Raw genomic sequence first — 23,195 nt, forward strand, 5'->3', positions numbered from 1 at the left:
AGGTGTCTCTAGATAGCAAAACTTTTGCTTGCTTATGTTCATTTGCTGTTGATACTGGCACCCTATATATGAGAAAGTAGCATTTGCCAGGTGATCTACAGAAGCCTTATGCCTCTGCTAAAAGCCTTTTTCAACAGATACTGTTCTGGACCTTACTCCATCTCTCAGGGGGATCTTGGTCAAAAGGATTCTAGAAGATTGGCATCCCAGCTGAAAATAAAGGAACAGAGACAGCAGCTTGATCCACAGGCTGCAAAATTTTCTTAATACATGGCAGTCTGTGTTGTTCTCCTAAACACAAAACAAAGGAATGCATGCCACTGTCAGTGTAGGGAAGAGAACCAAGCTCCAACCACCACAGGTTGTTTCTCCAACTGTCACTGGTCCAAAAGGATGTTACAGGGCAGAAACAGGAAGGGAAAGAAATTGGGTAAGTGAAGGCAGTTACAGTTGTCATCTCAAATGCAAGGAATTAGATGATGGAGAACAGAGAGAAAATGTTGCTTGTATCATCTGGTATTACTACTGGTTGACTCCCTTTTCATTCTGCAATCTCTTGTAGCACTGACATACCTACTACTCCTCAACATGGCAAAAGGAGAAAAATCACTTATGTGAGCATTCAGACAATGAGAGAGAGGGTTAAAGGTAGGGGGAAGCAGACACAGAAGGAAGAGAAATAATGACTGAATGCACAAAAAATTATGCTCCAGGATATGAAAAGTGTTTTGCTATCAAGAGAAGTCATACTAATGCCACTATTAGAAGTGTTTGCATGACCTGATAGTAGATTAACTGATTTCATGAAATAAAAATGTATCTTCTATAAAAGATAGTGCCTACCAAGAATCTTGTATAATTGCAATTATTATGTTGTTTTATTATGCAATTGTACTATTTTATACTATCAGTTGCATTATTATTTGTAATTATTATTACTGTATCCCTAAAAAATAAAACAGGTTACTGATAAATAGCATAGAAATAATATGTGGTATTTCACACTTACTAAAGTTTCACTTACTAATATATTATTTGAAAATATTTATTCTGCCATATTCTTGCATGATTTGGGCCTTTTCAGAATATCTATAAACTAATTTATTTATTAAGTTGGAACATTAATTATTTTATATCCAATCAATTGGTCAATCAATGCATGTCTATCAATTAAAATGAAATTAAGACAAACTGTAAAAGGATCCCTCATTTTCTTTACAAAACCTACCAGTACAGATCTGTGCCTGGAAGACAGATGCTTAACAGCTGCAGTAGGAGGTTACTAAACCACATTTCTGGGGGGACGAAGCTATTTGTAAGACATTTTGACCTAACCCCAACAAAAGAAAAACAAGGGAGAAAGGCAGAGAGATGGCAGAAGCTGTATCAAAGTTCTGAATAAACCTGAAAACAAGATTAAGTATGTATACTTTGATGTGACTAAAAGGCAGGCTGTTACAATATTACTATACTTATCCAGTTTCATCACTGTGTTTATTTGCTGGATATTTCCTTGAAGTATCTTCAACATTCAGATTAGATTTCAATCACAATGCCTCATTTATAATTCATTTAATCCTATTTTTTATATAGAAAAAAGTAGCTGAAGCGGATGTCATGAGGCTACACATGAATAACAAGCATATGTATTGTAACGGAAAAGATATTTCATTTAGTGATTTCTACCTACTATTGTGATAAGATAATGTCTTTATACTAGAATATGAGAAATGCTTTTCAAAAGAGACAGAATTCACATACTTTGAATATTAAATAACTCAAATGCTCTTTGAAGAAAGTTATTCCAGAATACCATCATGTGAGACTCTGTCAGAGTTAACTCATCCTATGAGGTAAGCTGGAAAACAAAACCTGCATGAAATTTGGTGACATTTCTATTGTTACTAACACATACGCAAATTTGGCTGTATTAAGACAGTTTCAGTATTACATAGTAGGAGAGTAATTGATGCAACATGTATTTATAAGATTGCTATAAATGCAAAATGTGCAACAAGACTTTTATAATCTATGTGCTTTCATAGGAAAAAAACTGTATTAAATACATATCCACTAGAATAGTAAAAGAACTTTCCACTTGTCACAAGCCTTGCCTTTCCTAAGGAAAAAAAAAAGTTCTTAAATTATGAACCTATTACATAGATATTAACCTAATAAACATGATTTTAGTAGTCCTTTAGAATATAAATGGGTGTTAAATATTGTATCTAATCTGTATTTGAGCTCCTTTCTTAATAGGCAACTGTAATTAACATGCACAACCCTTACATACACACCTCAGAGTATAAATATGTAACTTTAAAAAAAAGGTTGCAATGGATATCAAATACCCTGATTTGCCCATATTAATCTTATTTGCATCTGTAAAATTTGCATTTCTAACTTAATTTGACAATTTGGTTATCACCACGTATTTCTGAACCTTTTTCACAGCATTTGATCTTAAGCCTTGAATTTCATTTATCTACTAGAAGTAGTCTTCACTCAAATCCAGAATTCTAGTGCAGATCATTCTTCTTTCTCTTCTGTAATTAAGAAAATGTTATAGAAACTCTTTCGTACTCTGGATATCCATCAATTTCTACATCAGATGAACAGAAAAATGCATCTGTCCTTTTTTCATTTTTTTTTAAGTAAAAGCCTGAGGTAGCAGCAGAACCTGATTAATCATTATTTGGAAACATCACACGATTAAACCTAAGTTCCAATTCAAAGATGATTTTGTATTGTAGGGAACACCACAGGATTACTATTTTCAGCAGCAGGAATAGTCGAGGCTTTGAAATCTTTTGTTATCCAATCTGTCATTTCAATTAGTCCAAATTATCTACATTTACCTTTATTTTTTCCATCTGTGTGTGACATTTCACTGATGAGTAACTAAATGCAAGAGAACAATTTAATTCTTATGGCACAGTATTATCTTCACCTGCGGAATTGTGCCACTGTCAAAAACAAAGCACAATTATTATTCACATTTGTTTGTGATCAGCCCTCAAATTCCTTATGGCACAGTAAAATAGGCAGCCCAGGGGGATCAAAAGCAGGGTTTTTTCCCATTTTATATCTGTTTTCACCATCATCAAGCAGTTCCCTTATCATTTTGCTGTACTTAAATTCCATTTCTTATAATCACTTACTCTCTTCACAAACGGAATTATTCAGTTACATGGCTCCACTGCACACTAGAGGTCAGCTGTTAATGGCCAAGATGTATTGTGATGTGCTTTTATCATTTCTAACCAGTGAGAGTGAGAATGTATTGTATTATAAAGCTTTGGTCACCATCAGGCTTCTCATTCATTTTTAAAACAAACTGGCAATTCAATCTAATAGTGAACAGATGAAAAAACTAAACATTTTATGACTAATAATTATAGAAATTTAACATCAACATGACACATACAAACATAAATAATAAAACCTTACAGTTTTGCTTCAACTCATTTTAAGCAATTCTTACCACAGAATGCTGTACAATATAATTAGGTTTTGTCACCCATCTTTAAATATTATTACTCTTTCTCTTGTCCAAAACTTAATTAGAATATGAGGGAAGTAAAAATATAATGCAGAAAGTATTAATGAAAAGCAGTTCAGGATTGAAAATGAACCTGGCTTGAAATGGAAAGTTTGTTTTGCCTGTCATTCAGTAGGAAATTCTATACTCATTTAGATCAAAATACACGTTTTTATTACACTATTAGAACAAGTTTAAGCAACTAAAAAGAAAAGCTATTCTGTGCATTACACAATTTCTATTCATTGAACTCATGGTATATTTTACTTTAATAAAGTAGTAAATGATACCAACTTTTTAACCTAAAGGTTTTCAACACAGATAGTTGAGAAAGTAAAACAGTAAAGGCACTGTTCAAATGGTGGGGATTTTGATTAAATGGAGTTCTAAGGGCCTGGTCAAAACTTAGTACTGAAATGTACTGAGCATACACAGGAGTCTTATCTTTTAACTGATACCTAGTTAGTTTTTATAGCTTTTATTTTAAACGTACCAAATTAATGTGTGTCAATGATTTCCCTACTGCATTTGGAACTCTAATGGAGTGTTTCACACAGTGTAAATATAGAGGAAGATATAAGTCCTGGACGCTGTAATTTGGATAGGATTTTTCCAATTGATTTCATTTGTGCAGGATTTCACCCACACACTTAAAGACATTTATTATATAGATAACTGAAGGTATCTTTATGAAAAAAAGATCATTCCTTCAGCCAAAATAAATAGCAGATTTCTTGGTCACAGACTTTCAGACGTGGAACAGCACTTGAAGTGGCAGTGATACATGCAAGACAGAGACCTCAAGTCATGCAGTTCTTTGCCTTATTGTAAGTGGCATAAAACTGGAACATGTAGAATTTGAAAGGGTAGAGACTGTAGTTTTGTATGTCACTTATCTCTCCTAATTGTTTTTCTATCCCGACTGCATATAGTTGTGTTAATACTTTCAAGTTTTGGGTTTGCTTTCCATTGTGAATATTGTGATGTTAATTTTTTATGCAAAAGAATTCTCATCTATTATTAAACTGCTAATTTTTCTCTCATTCCTCGCTATGTTAAGGAAATAGCATTTTTTTTAATAGTATAAAATCTCCCATTCTTATACCTATTTCCAAAAACTAGTAGCCTTAATAATATTTTACTTCCACATTTTCATGACAACATTAGAAGTATTAAGGGCACATTGAAATTTAGGTATTAATTTTCATAGAACCATGAATTCAGTAAAGCTGGCAGTCACATCTGGAGAGTGTCTAGTCCAACCCTGGCTCAGACCTTGGTCAGCTACAGAAGGTTGCCCAGAGTCATGCTTTGTTCAGTTTTAAGTATCTCCAAGAATAGAGAGTCCGCAAACACTCTCAACAACCTACTCCAGTACTAAGTCACTCTTGGAATAATAGCAATAATAATAATAAAAGAAGTCTTATGTTTAAACAGAGCTTCATGTGTTCCAGTTTGTGCCCACCACCTCTTGTGCTGTCACTAGACACCACTGAGAATAGTCTGGCTCCCACAACTTCACTCCTTACCATCAGGTATTTATATATACATGGATATCAGGTATTTATATATACATGGATAAGATCTCACTAAGACTTCTCTCTTCAGGCTAAGCAGTCCCAGCTCTCAACTTCTCTTTGCATGAACAATGTTTCAATCCTGTCACTGCCTTTGTGGCCCTCCACTGGACTCACTCCAGCATGTCCATGTCTCTCTTGTACTGAGGAGCCCACCACTTGTCATGGTTTAACTTCAGCCGGCAGCTGTGCACCACACAGCCACTTGCTCACTCTCCCCTCCCTGGGGAGGGTATTCTCATACTAAATCCAAAACACAGCACTGTACCAGCTACTAGGAAGAAAATTAACTCAATCCCAGCCGAAACCAGGACACCACTGGACCCAGCATTCCAAATGCATCTCACCAGTGCTGAGTAGAGGGGAAGGATCACCTCAGCCCAGGAAGCTGTTGGTCTTCTTTGCCACCCTTGTGGCAAACCACATTGCTGGTTTATGGTCAACTTTTTGTCCACCAGGACCCCCAGGGCCTTTTCTGTCAGGCTGGTTTTCAGCTGGCCAGCCCCCAGCATGCAAGGGGTTGTTCTTCCCCAGGTGCAGGGCTTGCCACGTCCCTTTCCTTAACTTCAGGAGGCTCCTGTCAGCCCATTTCTCTATCCTGCCCAGGTCCCTCGGAACAGCACCTTGTGAAGAGTTTTGATAAAATATCTTATTTAAGGAAACAAATGTAAGAATTTCTCCATTTTCATTTTACTTCCCTAATGAACTCAAGGATGAATGTCAGTCTTAAGTATATCCAAACGAATCCCTGAGGCAATTAAAAAAAAAAGTTATTGTGAATATTCACACATACGTTAATGGATCGTTTGTTAGAATTTAAGCAAGACGTTTCCAAACTTATGAAATGCTTTAGTTACAAGAAGTTTCCAGAATAGAATCATAGAATCATTTAGGTTGGAAAAGACCCTTAAGATCATCGAGTCCAACCATTAGCCTAAGACTGCCAAGTCCATCAGTAAACCACGTCCCTAAGCGCCACATCTACACGTCTTTTAAATACCTCCAGGAATGGTGACTCAAGGACTTCCCTGGGCAGCCTGTCCCAATGCTTGATAACCTTTCTGGTGAAGAAATTTTTCCTAATATCCTAGATGTCTATCTTGGAATAAAATTGCCAATTCTGTCATATAAGCTTGAGAAATCAGCCACTGTCCGTGATGCAGTTTTCAAAAGATCACTACTTTGATTCAGTTCTAGCTGATCAGTATGAGCTGATCGGTAGTTTGATCAGTACTAGCTGATACAGTACTAGCTGATGAAAATTACTAGAAACAAATTTTCAGTGGCTGAATTTGGCATGTAGACGTGACATTACAATCCTGAATATGGACAGGTAGATGTCTAACCTGATACCACTAAAGCAAAATATTCCGTACCCAAAACACTTTTATTAAAATACACATCCACAAAAGAATCCCTACACAAAACCATGAACAATGAAAATTAATTGTCAAAAACCCCAGTCAGGTCTCTAAAATGAACTCCATTACATGGTTCATTGTCCAGCATTAATTAGCTACAGTCAGCTTGGTACCGTCTTTTATTTTTCACTGAGGCAACACAAATCAAGAAGCACTTTGTCTAAAAGTACAACCAACAAGTTAGGTTAACCCCCTCCCAGTGCTGTTCACGTTGGAGAGCTACAGTGCTGTGCACTGACTTCATGCCTCTTGACAGCACAAATACCACAAATGAAGAGTCTCATGAAGAACTGAAATGGCAGGTCTTAGGGGATCAAGCAGGAAAGCACTAAGCTCTACTGTTTGTTAGCAAGGGATCAGTGCCAATCAATTAATGATTTAATTACTTAGACAAAGTAAGATAATGAACAACAGCAAGCCTACAATCAATTAGGTTTATCCAAACTTTTCTAGGACCCTGAGAAATACATTCTTCTTATAGGTACTTAAAGTGTGAAGACTGTGCTACTTCAGTCACAGAAAAAATAAAACAGAATCAATAAAACATAAGGGTTGCATAAAAAAAAAAAAAGTATGCAGAGAAGGAAAAAATAACTTTGCCAGAGCTAGCAATTCTACAGATCCTGTAGTCTAGTAAGTTGGGAAAGTATGTTAAATTTTAGGAAAATGACAATTCTTAAAATTCTTTGCAGAGGTAAAACTTTTTTTGTTTTAACAGAAGAAAAAAAATAGAATACTTGTGCACAATTAGAATCCCCTTTGAAAAGGTCTGTCTAGTCTTGACAGATAAAAAATTAGAGTTTGGCTTCTTTTTATGTTATTAATGAGAGTTCACCCTTTCTTCATTGGAAGTACTGAAAGATCAGTAGAAAGTAAGTCTTGTCTGTCTGACTGCTTATCCGATCATACAACACAGATACCATGGAAAGGATCTTTGTCATTTTTGGAAACAGTCTGGTCAAGTAAAAACAATTTTAAATATCCAAAACACAGAAATAAAGTGAGAAAGCGTGTCCATTTGAATATGAAGAAAGCAAGGCGGCTACTGCCTACGCTTTATGTTGTAATGCTACTTTGCTGACCTCTAATGAGTTTCTGCAACTTAGATGAAATTTCTTTGGTGAATTTTTCAGTCTATTATTTCCACATGGCTGCTCCTGCTTTGTTTCTACTTTGTGATGCATAATTGACAACATGTCTGTACCAGATTCCACAGACATTTATGAAAACTGGTGCTTACTTTTGACGTTAAGAGAGGAGTGGAGAAGCTAGCAAGAGAAAGAATAAAGACAGCTGAAGGGGAAAAGGGATGCATAGGAAGAAGGAGAAAGGGTAAAAGAAGGATACAGGAAATCTGAATTGCTGAACTAACAGGGTGAGGCCCACAGGAGATTCACAGCACAGCAGAAAAGCGGGGTCACTCTCTGGTGCCACAGAACATAGAGTAAGCAGTGGGTGGTGAAGTTCAGGCATGGCCTGTCACTGGGCTTTGCAGGTGCACAGCAATCCCTGCACAGCAATCCCTCTGCATTCCACCCAGGGCAGCAGAAAAGCACTTCCTCACAGCAAAAAACCACACCTTCTCAAAGCAGAAGACATCCCCTGCTGGCCTCCACCTCCAGTCAGAAAACACTCCAGCTTTGCCTGAAGGAAACTGGGCCACAGACTGTAAGAGGTATAATCACCCAACAGTACAGGTGTAGAGACAGTACACCCGTTGCCCTAAAGGACAGGCAGAACTTGGAGCTGAGTACTCAGATTGTGATGAAAAAGAAGACTGGAGCATCAAAACTATTTCTAGACCATAGACTCTGCTGTCTTTGTGTAACTTACGGTATTTTGGCAGAAAAAGGAAAACACATTAATTGTCAAAGAAATCTTGCACACTTTTTAAAAAGCTTTTATATTAGGAGCATTTAAAGACAAACACTATGGTGGTGAGATTTAAATTATCCTAAAATACTGTTTACAGTTAAATGGTATTTGTGATTCCATTTTTTATTCACCTTTAAATCATTACTATGTTAATTGTCTTTTCTGGACCATGTGTGCATTCTAAAGAGAAAGGAAATGTATTAAAGGAACATAAATTCCCCTCCAAAATAAAAGTAATGGCATAATTTATTTATCTTCAATAAAACAGTAGTGTTGTAATCAGAAATTAACATCACTGAAATACTTTCACAGAGCTGGGACTTAAGATTTTCTCTAAAACTTCAATCTCAAAGCATTTGAGTATAAATGACTCAGCATATGGTATGAAATATTACCTTTTTATTTTTCTGAACAGTTCTTGGAAACAAATTGCAGTAGCCTTCTAAAATGATCAGTCTTTTGGATACCATTGAGATCTCAGTGCCTGTATTACCACTGTACAGTCAAAGACATCAGCTTTCCTTGAAACTGTGCATTACCGGCCCTGCATTTTCCTAGTAGTATTCTCCCAAATAGCAAGGAGTGCTTGCCTACCTTAGTAACTTCTTTTTCCTCAATCCAAAATCTGAAAGCTATTAAAATTTACCTGTAATGTCCAAATATACTGGTTAAGTTGAAGAACTACAAATAACAATTATTAATCTACCTCTTAAAAGTTCGCTTCGGATAGGGTACCAGGGTGACACTTGTGAAAACAATTAAGAAAATAAACCCTCTTCCTTTGAATCTGACAGTCGCAGTATAGACCCTTCTTTTGCCTGCAGTCAGATGCCTAACAAATATCATTTCTGAGGTTGATCTATGCACAAGAGATAGCAGTCCTTTCTATTTTAAGATATCTATAGCTCAAGCAGAACAGTTCTGATGATTTGCAGTTGCACTTTTACATTCTGTTCATCACCTAAGAAGTAAATAGTAACACACCTAATAAGAAAACAGTAATATGTAATCAGAAAAATTGTCTCGTTGATATGAGGAAGATCGTAAGGGCCACAGATTTGACACAAAATCTAAAAACTGAGAGGTTTAGATTTGGTCCTCTTACATTAGAGACTCCTTTTTTGTTCTCACTGATCCTTCAAAATGCTTTCTTTGTAAAATGGAAAGACATGACAGATCTATTAACATCAAAGAGATCCAAACTCTTGATCTTCAGGCTCTGAGAGTACTGCATCTTTCCCCCAAGGTTCAAGTGTATTTTGCAGGGGAGAATAAGACACTGAGCCATGCATTCATAGATAAGAAAAAAAACCACAAAAAACCATCAGATGCTAAAGACTTGGCAGATCTGCTCAATGGCAGAAATGAACATTTGTTAACAAAGGCACCTATAAATTCCCCGTCAAACAAGTGCAGGTATCAGAGAGGAACCCCTAGAGAATTACTGGTCTATACCTCTGAAGAGAAAAGAAGGTTTGGTGCATGCCAGACAAAAGGTGGATTTTTCTGGTTATTGAAAAGGTAAACAAATCAAGGCATCTTGCCACAGCTGGGCATCTGAGAATAATTTGGCTAGGAAGATCTAATATTTTCATGTAAATAAAATCTACAAATTTTATCCACCTATTCCAACTTCAGTATTTCAAAATCAGTTAAACAAATTCATGGCCAAGTTTAGTTAAAAATCCTCTCTAGCCTCCATTCCCTTATTCATATTTACTCAGAAGGAAAAAAGAAGCAGAAAATTGAAATAGCACTGGAAATGCTTTTATCAGTTTTTAGCAATACCTGTAAGTTATATAGCTATGAGAAGAAATGCTCCTTTTTTTTTTTCCATCTACACTTGATACACAAAAAATTCCAGAAAGATTCAAAGATCAGGTTTATGAAGACACTACTTGTCATTCAACTGTCTATACATAACCTATCAGTTATCTAAATTGAGATCAATCATGAATTGTCACAGATACTCAGCTGCTTTTCTCAAGATACCAAATGAGCTTGGGCTCCGTGCAGGTACTGAGCTACTGTCAAATAGTGTACAGCTGAGAAAATTTTTCTACAGACTTTCTGCCATGGGAAAATCCCTTGCATTTTTCATGTAAATCTAAAAGCTATTTTTAACATACTCATGTTATCCACACCATTATACTTATGAGTCTCCATAGCACTTCATTTCACTATACTATTTTTAGAAGTCTATAATTCATGAGTAAAAACCAACACTGAGCTGCTAAGTAGAATGCAAATCATTAATCTAAGAGAATCATGTTCGGTTAACAAAGGGGGAATGAGTAGAAATAAAACTTAAAAAAAAAACAGTTCTAGTTTTTGTTTCTATTTAGACTGGATGTATTTGTAAAAAGTTATGAATAAAACCTTCAATAGCATCATAAGCAGCAACTAATTTTTTATATATTAGTAAATTCTAAAATAATTTGTTGTAACTTACAAGGTTCAACAAAACTTCAGACATTAGAAGCAAGCAGGCATACCCTCATGATATGACCAACTTTTACAAGACTGCAACAATGGAATTTGTGATTTTAGATCTGCATTAATAAATTAATATACATTGCTGCAGTTCCTGATATGGGAACCTGATAAAAATCTCACTTCATAAATGTCAGAATGCAATACAAAGAGTCAATAGCCAAATGATAAACATTTATCACCAAAGTCAGTCATAAAAAGACAGTTGTTTCAATCAGCTAGTATATGTTAATTAAGTAGCCATTGACTAAAAGCATTTATTGAGATTTGTAAAAGGGATAGTCTACCTACATTTTTATTGCATACAGTACTTAAAAATTTAATAAATGTCATTAATAACAAACTGATATTTAATTAGTGCATTGCCAAATTATTTTAAAAGAACCTAAATTAATTCCTTATCAGACATTTAATTTGAAAAGGAACTATATACCATTCAAATTTTTAAGGAAATCCTTATCCACTTGATCTGAAAAGCTGGACTTAAGAGTAGATACAAGATCATCTTCCTAAGAGGTTGTAGGATCTTTCTGAGTCGCAATTTACCTCTATTTTTTTGTGTCATTCATCTTTAAATGCTACAACCTTTAAGTCACTTTCATCAGACCACAGATATTGAAAAAGTTCAGTGGACATGTTACACTTCTTCAGGTGAACAGTATGTCTGAAGACAAAGGATTATAAAAAAAAAGGAAAAAAAAGGTGACTAGGATTTTCCACTAATGTACTTTGCCTGTGAACTGTGAAGCATCAGAAGGCATCCTGTAAAACAACCCTAATCCTTGTGTCTCCTGCCCCACAGTAACGTATACAGACATTGCCACACAGCTTGGCATACATGTGAGCTCCGCCATCTGTAACAGTAATATTGTAATTTTCCAAAATTATAAAATGCATTTGCTTACGTGCTTGCCATTGCTTTTCATTTCACTTCCTAGGTTTCAATTATATCAACAGTGTGATACAAGAACCTCCGAATCAACTTTTCTGGAAAAGCTACAGTGGTGAATAAACAGTGGTGAACAATGCTTGTTGAAAATATATGTATTTCTGAATGCAAGACCACAGCAAATGCCTTATTGGGTCACACTAAGTCTGTGTAGCCTGCTAGTGTGTCTCCAGCAGTGTCAAGAGAAGGTGCTATCTGGGCACATTAGCCTGGGAACTTTTTGCAGTCCATTCACTTCGTACTCCTAAGGACATTAAAGCTGGTATTCCTGCTTGCTCTTTTAGTACTAATTTATGGATGTCCTGTACATGAATTTTTGAAGTTCTTCTTTGAAACCACAGATAGTCTGCCTCCACAAAAGCATGCAGCAAATTCCATCTTTTATCTGCTTTTAATCAGTCTTCTGATTTCACTAACTTTCACTAACTTTCTCAAACACCACAGTTCTATTATTATGGGGTGGGTGGATATCCGTTCTGCTTTCATTTTATCCTCTACCCCCATAATTTTGCAGACCTCAGGTATAATCCCCACACCTACCTCTGCCATCTCTTCTTGAAAATGGAGGAGTGTCAGCCTTTTCAGTCCCTTCTCACATGGCAGCTCTTCCATCCTCTGGACCATTTTAGCTGCCATTGTCTGCACCTTACCTAACTCAGTTGTGTCTTCATGAGATATGTATATCAGACTGTATTCTAGTACACAAGATGTGGGTGCACTTAGGTTTATACCATATCCAATGATCTCCTCTTTTTCTTTATTTCCTCAGGCAGAATTATTCATAGATTTAGAACTAGTTCTGCCATTTACATTTAAAAAAAGACAAATGGATTATCCTTGTCACTTTGGTACTGAGTCTAGCATCTTGTTTAGCATTTATAAAGTGCATCAAATCTTAACCTGAGAGTATTCAGATATATAGCAGCAAACTGCCATTTAAGCAGTCTGTTCCAATAGTTACAATGTAATTGTCCAGAATTAGCTACTAGATTATTGTTAAATTCTCCTCAAACTTATTAAGCAAAATTCTCCATTGCAATCTCTATCTTCTCTACATGAAAATAGGTATACTTCAGCTGAAATAAGCCTTCAGCAATCTTTTTATAAACAAACTTATTACCAAAGATGATAAAGCATTTTCCCAGTCCTGAACCTATGTTTTTCTCTTCCCTGCACTTTCTCCAGCCTGTCAACACACTTTTTAGAATGAAAAAACAGGACTAGATTTGCACTGCATTATTAGCCTCACTAGGCCCATATATGTAGGGTTAATTTGCCTTTCTACTCCCATTCATTCTACCCTTACTTTTCAATCAAAAGATGTTAGACCCTACTGCCTCATCTGAACACAAGGAACTTTTTCACAAAAAACTTTCAGTTTATTTTCAAAATCATTACATTTAAAGATACTACTCTCTATTCTGGACCGTATTTTTCATTTTTAGCTGTATGGCCTTGCATTTGTTGCTGCTAAAATGTGTGCTGTTTCACTAGAACAGGAGACCAAATGACTATTTCTCTCTCCAATCCAGACATCACATGCCAATGTTCTCAACAGTTATTTCATAGATTTTTCAAAGGATATGTGAGATTCTTGGAGGAAAAAAACATGACCCAGGTGGAACTCTCCTGGAAATGCCCATATATAATTAACCCTCACTGCCAAAATAAATTTAGTATCACTTTCCCTCGTTGTTTCTTCCTCCTTCTTCACATTTGCATGTGCCAAAAAAAAACCCCAACAGCAGTAGTGGAGCCTCCCTTCCAACCATATGCTGCTACTGAAGTGGAAAGCACAGAGAGCTTGAAAAATACAGAGTAATTTAAAAATTAGCTTCTTAAGCACAAACTGGAACAAAAACTCTATCCAGTTAAGTTTCATAGACACATTTAGTTGAAGAACTTATATCCCAATACAATAAATTTTAAACTTCCACAACAACAGCCTTACTTGGGAAAAGGCTCTCAAAATTTCTTTTTTAGCAAGGAACTTGAGAATGTGGTATGCATTATGAAATTCTGTTATTTGCTATTACTTTGCACAGCAAGACCATGTCCGAAGTGCTGTTTACAGTCATGCCCCAGAATTTCTTGTAAATTGAAATGATCGTTTGCCACATATTTGCATTCACCTTGTATGAGTAATTTCAAGTTTGAATTGTCTTTTATCAATATATTCTCTTCAATTATACAACATGAACTCTTTATTCATCAATTGATACTATAATTCTGCACTCATTTTTCTCATAACATGTATATTACAGTCTTGTATAATTCAGTGAAAGCCACGGTAGCAATTTATACACAAGTTTATGTTTAAACCTCTTTTACAGCAATTAAAAGAAAGATGTAACTTTATTCTTCACATTGCTACCTTCAGAAGAAGGAAGCAAAGTAATTTAGTTTGCACCACCAAAAATTCATAAAAAATTGTGCATATTCTCAAAACTTTGAAAGGATTAAATTAAAAATTATTTGCCTAACTATTTTGAATAAATATAGCTTCAAGCAGACACTATTTAAGACAGAAAGATCCTATATATCAGTGATTTGGGGGGGAGGTGGTTTCCTGAAAGATAGGGTGGAAACAAAAGTGAATGGTGTTCTTCTGATATATTTTCAGATTTTTATAATTTGCTAAAGCTGTTGTCAGAAATTCACTGCTGAAACAGATGCTGCTACTCAAAATTTTATCTCCATTTCAGCCACAGAGGGTTAAACCTCAGATAAGGACTGAAATACTGTAAACCACCACAGCAGTTGTTGTGCTGTGTGAATATAACCTAAAAAAATCTAAAATTTCTATATTGCTGTTTCTCCTTTCTTTTTCCCTAAGAATTGCTCTTATATTCAGACTATGATACATACTTTTAGTAAACTTTTAAAGTATGTAGACATGTTCTTAAGCAATCTAGCAAACACAGACATGTTGGAATTCCCTGCCAGTTCTCGCAAGGGATTATTAACGAACTACGTTCCTTTATCTGCCAGTGGTCATTACTGATGCTGCAGGGAATTGCACACAGTGAGATAGTTACCCATACTGAAATTTCTCCAGAAACATTGTTAACAGTTGACATTAATCTAAATAATGTGGTTTTGTCCACCTCTGTTGGACCATTAAAATACAGCTCCCTTATCTAGATTTCTTGGTGTCTGGAAAGACTGGACACCCTCAATTTCCTGACTCTGGTTTTATATATGTTCCAGAAAATCCAAAAGATGTAGGGCTTTTGTACTTGGGGAGACTTCACTGCCTCTACAGTCAGCCACAGGCAATGTTGCCAGGACTTAAAGGCTTCTCAGAACTCCTGAGCTTGCAACTCAGCTCTGTTCAGTGCTCTGCTTTTGGGAGGTAGGGGCCTGCAACTACCCAAATTAACAGCAGCTGTGAAACAGACATGGAAGTAATCTTCAAAGTTGCAGAGATAAACTTACAAAAATGTTCAGGAGAACCATTCTGAAGTTGTTCTTCAGTTTATTCTGTAGTTCAAAGCCCTGGTAAACTATATTTAATTATGAATTACACTTTACAAAATACAGACAAATCTTTTGTTCGTATTAAATTATGAAATGTTTTGTTATGTACAGATTAGAGATAAACCAAACACCTTCTTAAAAATTACATGAATTGGTAAACTATATTCCTCAAGCAGCTCTCAATTTTGCTGTTAATACTTGATAATTTAAAGCAAGTTAAACAAATATGGTGGTGATTATGGCTACTCTTGGAATTGAATTATTAAAATTTGCTTGAAACCCTTGAAAACCCTTGAAAAATAAGGGTTGGATAAATCCTGGTTTATGCAAACATCCATATTATCTGTAGTTTCTGTGACTAAGTCAGTATGTTTGGAATGATCACATAATGTTTTCACTTCCCCTGATTGTCCATCTCAACTATCACATATATTCCAAAGCCTTCACTTTGCTGCAGAGCAAAATGAATATATCTAGAATGGTTTGGTCTAACTAGCTGTCCCCCTTTTCTCCAAGACTAAAACTTTTGAGAACTGATGGGTGATTTACTTGACATATTTTAATATCAGATTTAAAAAGTGCAATATAAAAGTACACTCAAATACTATATAGCAGTTTTCAGAAAATCAGCTGGAAAATGTCTTAGGGTTGAACTGTAGAGATCATATAAAATTCCTGAAATAAGAATATAAAACAAAATTGAAAGCTATTTTTTTCAGAAAAGGCAGTCCATATTTAAACTCTCTTGCATACATCACCATTATTAAAAGAAATAGCAATGTAAACAAAGGGCTATATCTTACACAAAATGGATGCTCTCAGCACTAAGATATAATGATAGACGATACTGAAAAAAAATACCAATAAAGAACAGAAAGATTTTATCTTTGGATTTTACAGTTCTTGCTACTGCCCATAATTGAAAGCAATAATTGAAATAATCTCTTTAAAGATGTCAGAGTTTAAATCTAAATCTAATATGACAGAAATTTAGTCCTAGTTACCAAAGGCACACATACAAAAAAGTAAATCATTTCCATGTTGGGCTTGCCTGCATATAGTGTTATGAAGCTATACTGGAGTAGGGTTTTTTTTCAGTGTAAACCATGTATGTCCAGTTGCAAAACTTAACTATAAGAGAATTACTTTCTGTAAGATAATTACTTCAGAAGATCTATTTAGGTTAGTTTAGTGCTGTAGACAAGTTCTTAGAAACAAAAATTTCAATGTGGACTGCATGAATGTGTTTCAGCTTGTCAAAGAACATAAAAAAAATTTAAAGGGGAAGCATTATATTAGCATGGAAAAAAGCAGGTGTTCTTTAAAAGACAAAATGAAGGAACCAAATGGAACAAGAAAAAAAAACAGAGGAAAAATAGCTGCCTTATGTTTGATTTCACCATTACTAAACTACCGTCTTTAGATCCTATTTAAACAAGAATTTGTCTCAATCACCCCAACAGTTGTTAAAAGTAATCACTGTCCTGTCAGCACTAAGTTTTAGTCCTTCCTGATCCTGGTCTAGAGAAGATCGTGAAGATTTTTCTATTAGACAACATGATGCTAACTGACACATATGCATCAGGAGCCAGAGAGCGAACTAAGCATTATTCACATTTCAAACAATTGGGAATGGAAGCAATATACAATAAATGCATTGTTTATGGTTAGTATTTCTGTTTGCCTTTTTACAGTCAGCTGCAACTACTTCTACTGAATGAAGAAAGAATTGTGGCTTCTCTTTTAAAACAGCATCTCAAAAGAAGCAGCAAAAGAAAAATGTCAGAGCAGAAGCTATGTAACCAAGAATGAAGGAAAAGAATTAAACAGACAAAATTACTGGGATGCAGCAGAGAATTTGGAAGTGCTAGTGACCAGGCATTTCTCGGGGTGGAGAAGGAACAGGATGTGTGCTGTGAGAATCAATTTAGTTACTAAAAAGCAGGATACAGAATATCTGCAGAAAATTATTTGATTCTATTAATACAAATTAAACTCTTGAATTTCAAAAACTAGGATACTAGGAAAGACCAGGAATAAGCATTTTATATATTTTTTATTTCTTTGAGCTCAGTGATTAACTTGACAACTCATCATTACAGAGGTCAGAAAGAGATAATAGTATACCATATTCTATAGTTTGAAAAGAAATCTGTTTCATAAGAGTCTCTGAAACACATATGCTTCTTGTTTTCCAACAGATGAACCTGCAGAAAGCTTCTAGGTAGCTACTATTCTGCCAGTTCATTCAGAAAACATGAAAAAAACAGTACTTTTCTTATGACAAACAATGTGATATTACTAATTTCTCAGTAGACGTAGAGAAGTATTACCTTAACACAGTTGAGGTCTACACCACTGAGAACAAGGCAGCCAATGATAAACACTGTGAACTAGCAGATTGTCCTTCTACAAACAAGAAGGCCAAACAAACATTTTCTTTCCTCAGCAAATTCTGTAACATCCTCTCACAGTGTGCATAGAAACTACAAATACCAAACATAAATGGAAGCAAATAAAAATCATATTCCTCAAGATTTTTCACTTCTTATACTTACAAGTAACACTTCCATTTTACTAACAATAAAAGGTAAAACAGCAAAGGTAATTTTGTCACCTTTCAATTTTGCTTACTTTGCTCAGTCAAGCATAAGCTTAGTTTCTGGATTAACAGTAAGAATCAAACCTTGGTCGCACACACAAGGGGCATGGTGCACTCATCCAGTCCACCAGGGAAGGATTTTTTGGCATTTCCATCCTGCATCCCTTTGAGAGGTGGCCACAGGAGAGTTTATCAGCCCGTGCCAACACATTTCAGAGTTTGGGGTCTTACACAATGACGGAGAGAAACAAAGATGTCTCATTCCCTCCCTCAGCTGTGAGGGTAGTATGTAAACAGAAAAGTAGTATGAAAGACTACCATCAGGAATCTCTTCAAAAGCATGAAGCAGGCTTGCTACTTGGATTCCTCTCATAGTGATTTCACAGTGAGATCGGAAGAGTATGAGTTCCTTATCCATTTGCAATTACTCTGGAAAGAATACAATGCAGTAGCAATGTCAGAATATACCTTCTCTTCTGTAGTACCTTGGTGCTAGCAACAGAAAAATTATGAAAAAAAAAAAAGGAAGGCATGGCCTTTCCATGGTGACAGAGAAAAAAAAGACAAAAGTTTTGTCCCCTTTGTCTCACCTTCTGTATTCTCTCCCCTCTAAAAGGAAATAACGTAGTCCTGCCAACTGTTTGTGAAGAAGTTCAGGAAGAGCCCTGGACAACAGTAGGGTCTGGGACCCTTTTACAAAGAGCTATACAAACAGGAGCAGTATCTGCAAGAGTGGAGGGCAGACCAACTCCAGCACAGCAGGAACTTTTCTTTAAGTCCTCAGGAAATCCAGGAGAATAGCTAATCATGCAAGAAGATGACACATCTTTCTGTGTGTCTGCACACAGAAGGCTCACTGATCCTGTGCTATCTCTCACCCAGCCCATAAAATAACTATGTCTGTAGAAATTCAGCATATCTTCCAAATAAACAAAGTACAGTGTGTAAAAGTAAAATGTTACTTTGACTCTCAAATAACTCCTCTTCTAGACTGGTAGAACAGAAAAACATTAATTTACAACTCACAGCATATAACGCAGTATTATGTGGAGCCATATAAACATATATATGGCACACGATTTCATTCATACCACATAATGTATACCATTTGTATATACATATATAAATGTTTATGGAACTGAAAAGCCTGTGCATATTAATTACTTTATAATCATAGTCTCTTTAATCTCATACGTTAAGACACAGAGGAATATGCTACACGGTTTTCAGCACTATATTGTAAAGGGAATGAAATCATCAAATCTAACTAGAACATGGGAGACATTGCATTGACATCTAGCTATCACAAGCCTCTTTGGTTTGTGTTAGGTATATCACAACTTTTTAGTTGAAATTTAAACCAAGTCAGTTCAAGTGAACAAATTCTTGCATTAGATTTTTCTCTCTCCTTTCAAAACCAATTCTTTCTATAATTCCTTGGAAAGAAAAGGAATGCAGAAAAGGATGTATGAAGCTAAAAATCAGTTTCAACTCTAAAGTTCAGCTTGTAAAAAAGGATTATGTTAGTTTATACAAATTGTGGGCATTCGTACAATTTCTAAGACACACCTTTTTATTAGTAGTAAGCAGAAGATAAAGGTAACGTCAAAAGAGAAGCCTTTTCCCATTAAATAAGAGCTAGCTGGATTAGATAAAAGCCTGACTATTTAAAGTGACTATTTAATATTCACCTCGTACATATAAGAGTTCGCTCACTTTCTGCATTTCACAGTACCACTACCCACATGGCAAAAACTCTTAACAAGAAAAAACAGCAAAGACCAACAGAAATAGAGCTTTCAAAATTCTCAAAAACTCAACAGTATTTTTAAATGATGAGGTGAGAAACTGCACTTCTGTTCTTAGAAAATTATATTGTCCAGTTCAATTCTCTCCTTAAGAAAATACAGAAACAGTAAAACCGCAGTTTTACCTAGTATCACTTCTTAGCATAATTGTCTGCTTATTCTCTATTCTGGAATGTCTTAACAGAGACTCTGACCTAAAATCTTGGCTAGTACATAGCACAAATGAGTTTCTCTTAAAGCATTTCTATTTCTTTTAAAGAAAAAAATAGTTAATGAAATTATTATTCCATTATACTTTAGTTCCAAAATTCTAGCAGTATTTCTCAACTTTTTCTTAGTTGAAACTTTCTAATCTTTTAACTTCTTTCTAATCTTCTTAATTTTTTTATTTGTAAGTATTTTTAAGTTGCCATTTTCTCTCTCCTATTGGCTAATAACAACAAGATGCAATAGATACTATGTAATAACCATAGATGATACTGCAACATTATAAATCCCTCCAAGAAGATAACCTAATGTATCTTTGTTTGGCTACCCTCTATTCTTGTAACTCTGCCTAGTAATACCTACTAATTACAAAGACAAATATACAAAATCATAAAAAATTAGTTAATGTGAGTTCCTCCAGCACAAAACTCAGCTGATCTGTGCATTTGTGAAAGATGGTCAGTGGTATTTAGGGTGGGGTGTTTCTAACGTGTATTAACAGCACTCCTGACATATTATCTATTAGCATAACCACATGAAACTATTAATGATCACATAATACGACAGTATGGTATAAACCATCATCTAAAAGGAATAGAAAAAAACAAATAATTAATCTGTTATCTTGAAGAGACCTTTGCTTTGTTCTCCAGTCAAGCTAGTACACTAGTCCTGTAAAGAATATGATTATTAAGAATCTGTCTTTGAAAACACTACTTATCCACTATTAATTAATACTAATATTGATATGTATTAATTCATCATTTTTACTCTTTCTTAGTTTAAGACTGCATCTTGTTGTCCAGGCTGGTTCCACTGAGAGTAACTCCCACACAAAGATGATCTTTGTGCATCTTACAACCTTTATGCTGCACCTGACACTCCATAGATTCTAGGCGACACCACAAACTCCTCCTAGCCCTAGCCAGCAATGGCTAATAGCTGACTTCTATTTTGTTTCATGTCATTTAAAATAAAAAAGAATCATAAGTGGAATACAGCAGTTTTGGAAAACCAAATCTGAAAACTCACTTAAAAACTGTACTGGGACACCAGCCAATTTTGAAGTAAACTCCATGCTAACCTTCAACAAAACCATCCTACTTCCCCACAGGGAAGAAAGATGACAAAGGGAACCTTCTCTTTAACATAACATGGTTACAGAAACTATACCTTTCTCTCACAAGTACAGGACTAACAAAGGAGTTTCTGGGGTTTGACTGTCTTTTTGCAAATTGATACCCAATTGGAATTACCAAAACCAAAAAATCATTCACTACTCGCCCACAGGGAGTTGGACAATCCATTATCTGAAGCAGAAAAGGTATACCAGATTCTAAAAATCTGTGTTTGCTAAGCACAGAATTTACTTTTAAAATAGGTGGTATACTACCACTGCAGGAATATCCAACATATGGGCCCACTTCCCAATTAATTATTTGCTGGTAAAGTGTTAAAATGTCCTTGGCTTCACCTTAGACACAATTATCCCAGCTGGTCATTATCTACCTGGAAAGGGGCCAAAGAATCTCAGCTGTCAGTACTCAACAAACATGTATGTTTTCTCCTTTTTTTTTTTCATTTACTTCACATTCATAGAGCTACAGTTAAAAGAAGGAAGTCTTACACATGGAAGTGGAAAGATTTTGTATCTCTTCTATTGTTGTGATTTAGCATATCTGGAGTGCAGGTGATAAGTGCAGTGATAAGGAACTCTTGCATACATGTTTACTGAGAACTGATTTATCCAACCTACTGACACTGTTTTTATTCTTGTGTTCCTACTTAATTCAACTGCTCCTTTGTTTTACACAGATATGTGAAAAAACACAGAAGACTTCGAAAGTCAGAGCTGGAACAAAGTTATCGATTGGTGATGTATCTGCACAAAGCCAGGAAGATTCCATAGGAAAATATTCCTCAATCAAGTGAATGTTAACAGTCAGCTTGTAGCAAAAGTAACAGTCAGCTTGTAGTAAACCTGCAGGTCAACAGGTGGAAAGCAAATGGCTTTTCTCATTTGCACATTACTTCTGCAAGAAGCCACAGGACAGCTGGGAGAAGGAACACATGTAAACAAGGCAGACCTAATGATTTCCTAATTAAAAAGAAGATATTATCTTCCCATTAATAGGTAAGGTAATTGACCAAAATCCAACAGTTTCCCCTCAGTACAAGTAAACATAGGTGTCCTTCCTCACTGAATTGTCACACATTTAGGCCAGCCACAAAGTTGTCAGTTCTGCTTGATTTGTTTGGATACTGTACTCTGCAACAGCTGTCGGAAATAATACATTAGAACAGCTGTTGTGGCAGTTACAAAGGGCATGGAATTTTAATTGGACTGGATATTAATTGGGGGGTGGCATATTTAAAAAAAAAACAAAACAAAAAAACAAAGTTAAGAAAGATATATTCAGAGAATGACAGATGTCTTTAAGGGATTTGACCCATGTCTGGTAAGCAAGGTCGGTCTTTGTTTTGACTATGTAACTTTGTGGCAACAGTCTCCACCATCTGAGCGGGCAGTTACAAAGCATGGAATTTTAATTGGACTGGATATTAATTGGGGGGTGGCATATTTAAAAAAAAAACACAACAAAAAAACAAAGTTAAGAAAGATATATTCAGAGAATGACAGATGTCTTTAAGGGATTTGACCCATGTCTGGTAAGCAAGGTCGGTCTTTGTTTTGACTATGTAACTTTGTGGCAACAGTCTCCACCATCTGAGCGGGAACCATTAGTTGCTTAAGAAAAGGGGCATTAAGAAGAAAAATAGTAAGGAAGTTGCGTAAATAATCCTTTTCAAAGACTAGCTGTGATCTAGAGAGGACCTTGCAGTGTTTTAAGAATTACTCAAAAGGAGACTCATTCCAAGACCCTTAGTAACCACCAGCTGAAAACAAAACTGTTCATCATGGCCAAGACCTAAGCACAAATGAATAATCAGCTTACTTTCAGCATCAGCATAGAGTAGCAAGCACAGGAGCACCACCACTGGCCTGACTACGTGCATCATCCAACAGCTTGGCACCAGCATGCTTTGGCAGCCTTGTTCTCACTGGCTTAGAAGCCACCGCAAGTCTGTCCGGTCTGAAATTTCAGATGAAGTATTTTCAGAGCCTGTAGAACAGGTAAGAAAAAGAGAAAAATACAGTTAGCAAGAATAGGGCAGAGACTTCCTGCTTTTTTTTCTAAGCATTCAAAATCTGAGGCAAAACTATTTCAAAAGACAAATGC

At 35.6% G+C, this 23,195-nt stretch overlaps 1 protein-coding gene across 1 annotated transcript in view; it reads right to left on the minus strand.

The window, feature by feature from the left end:
* PTPRD (protein tyrosine phosphatase, receptor type D) overlaps positions 1-22,995 on the minus strand; it is a 301,312-nt gene extending 278,317 nt beyond the window's left edge. Inside the window, exon 1 of the mRNA XM_019470759.1 lies at positions 22,911-22,995. Coding sequence (XP_019326304.1) covers positions 22,911-22,995 — 85 coding nt within the window. The remainder of the gene's footprint in view (positions 1-22,910) is intronic.
* Positions 22,996-23,195: the final 200 nt, after the last annotated feature.

This window comes from Aptenodytes forsteri, unplaced genomic scaffold (assembly GCF_000699145.1).
Source record: "Aptenodytes forsteri isolate BGI_AS27 unplaced genomic scaffold, ASM69914v1 Scaffold46, whole genome shotgun sequence".
Classification (NCBI taxonomy): domain Eukaryota; kingdom Metazoa; phylum Chordata; class Aves; order Sphenisciformes; family Spheniscidae; genus Aptenodytes; species Aptenodytes forsteri.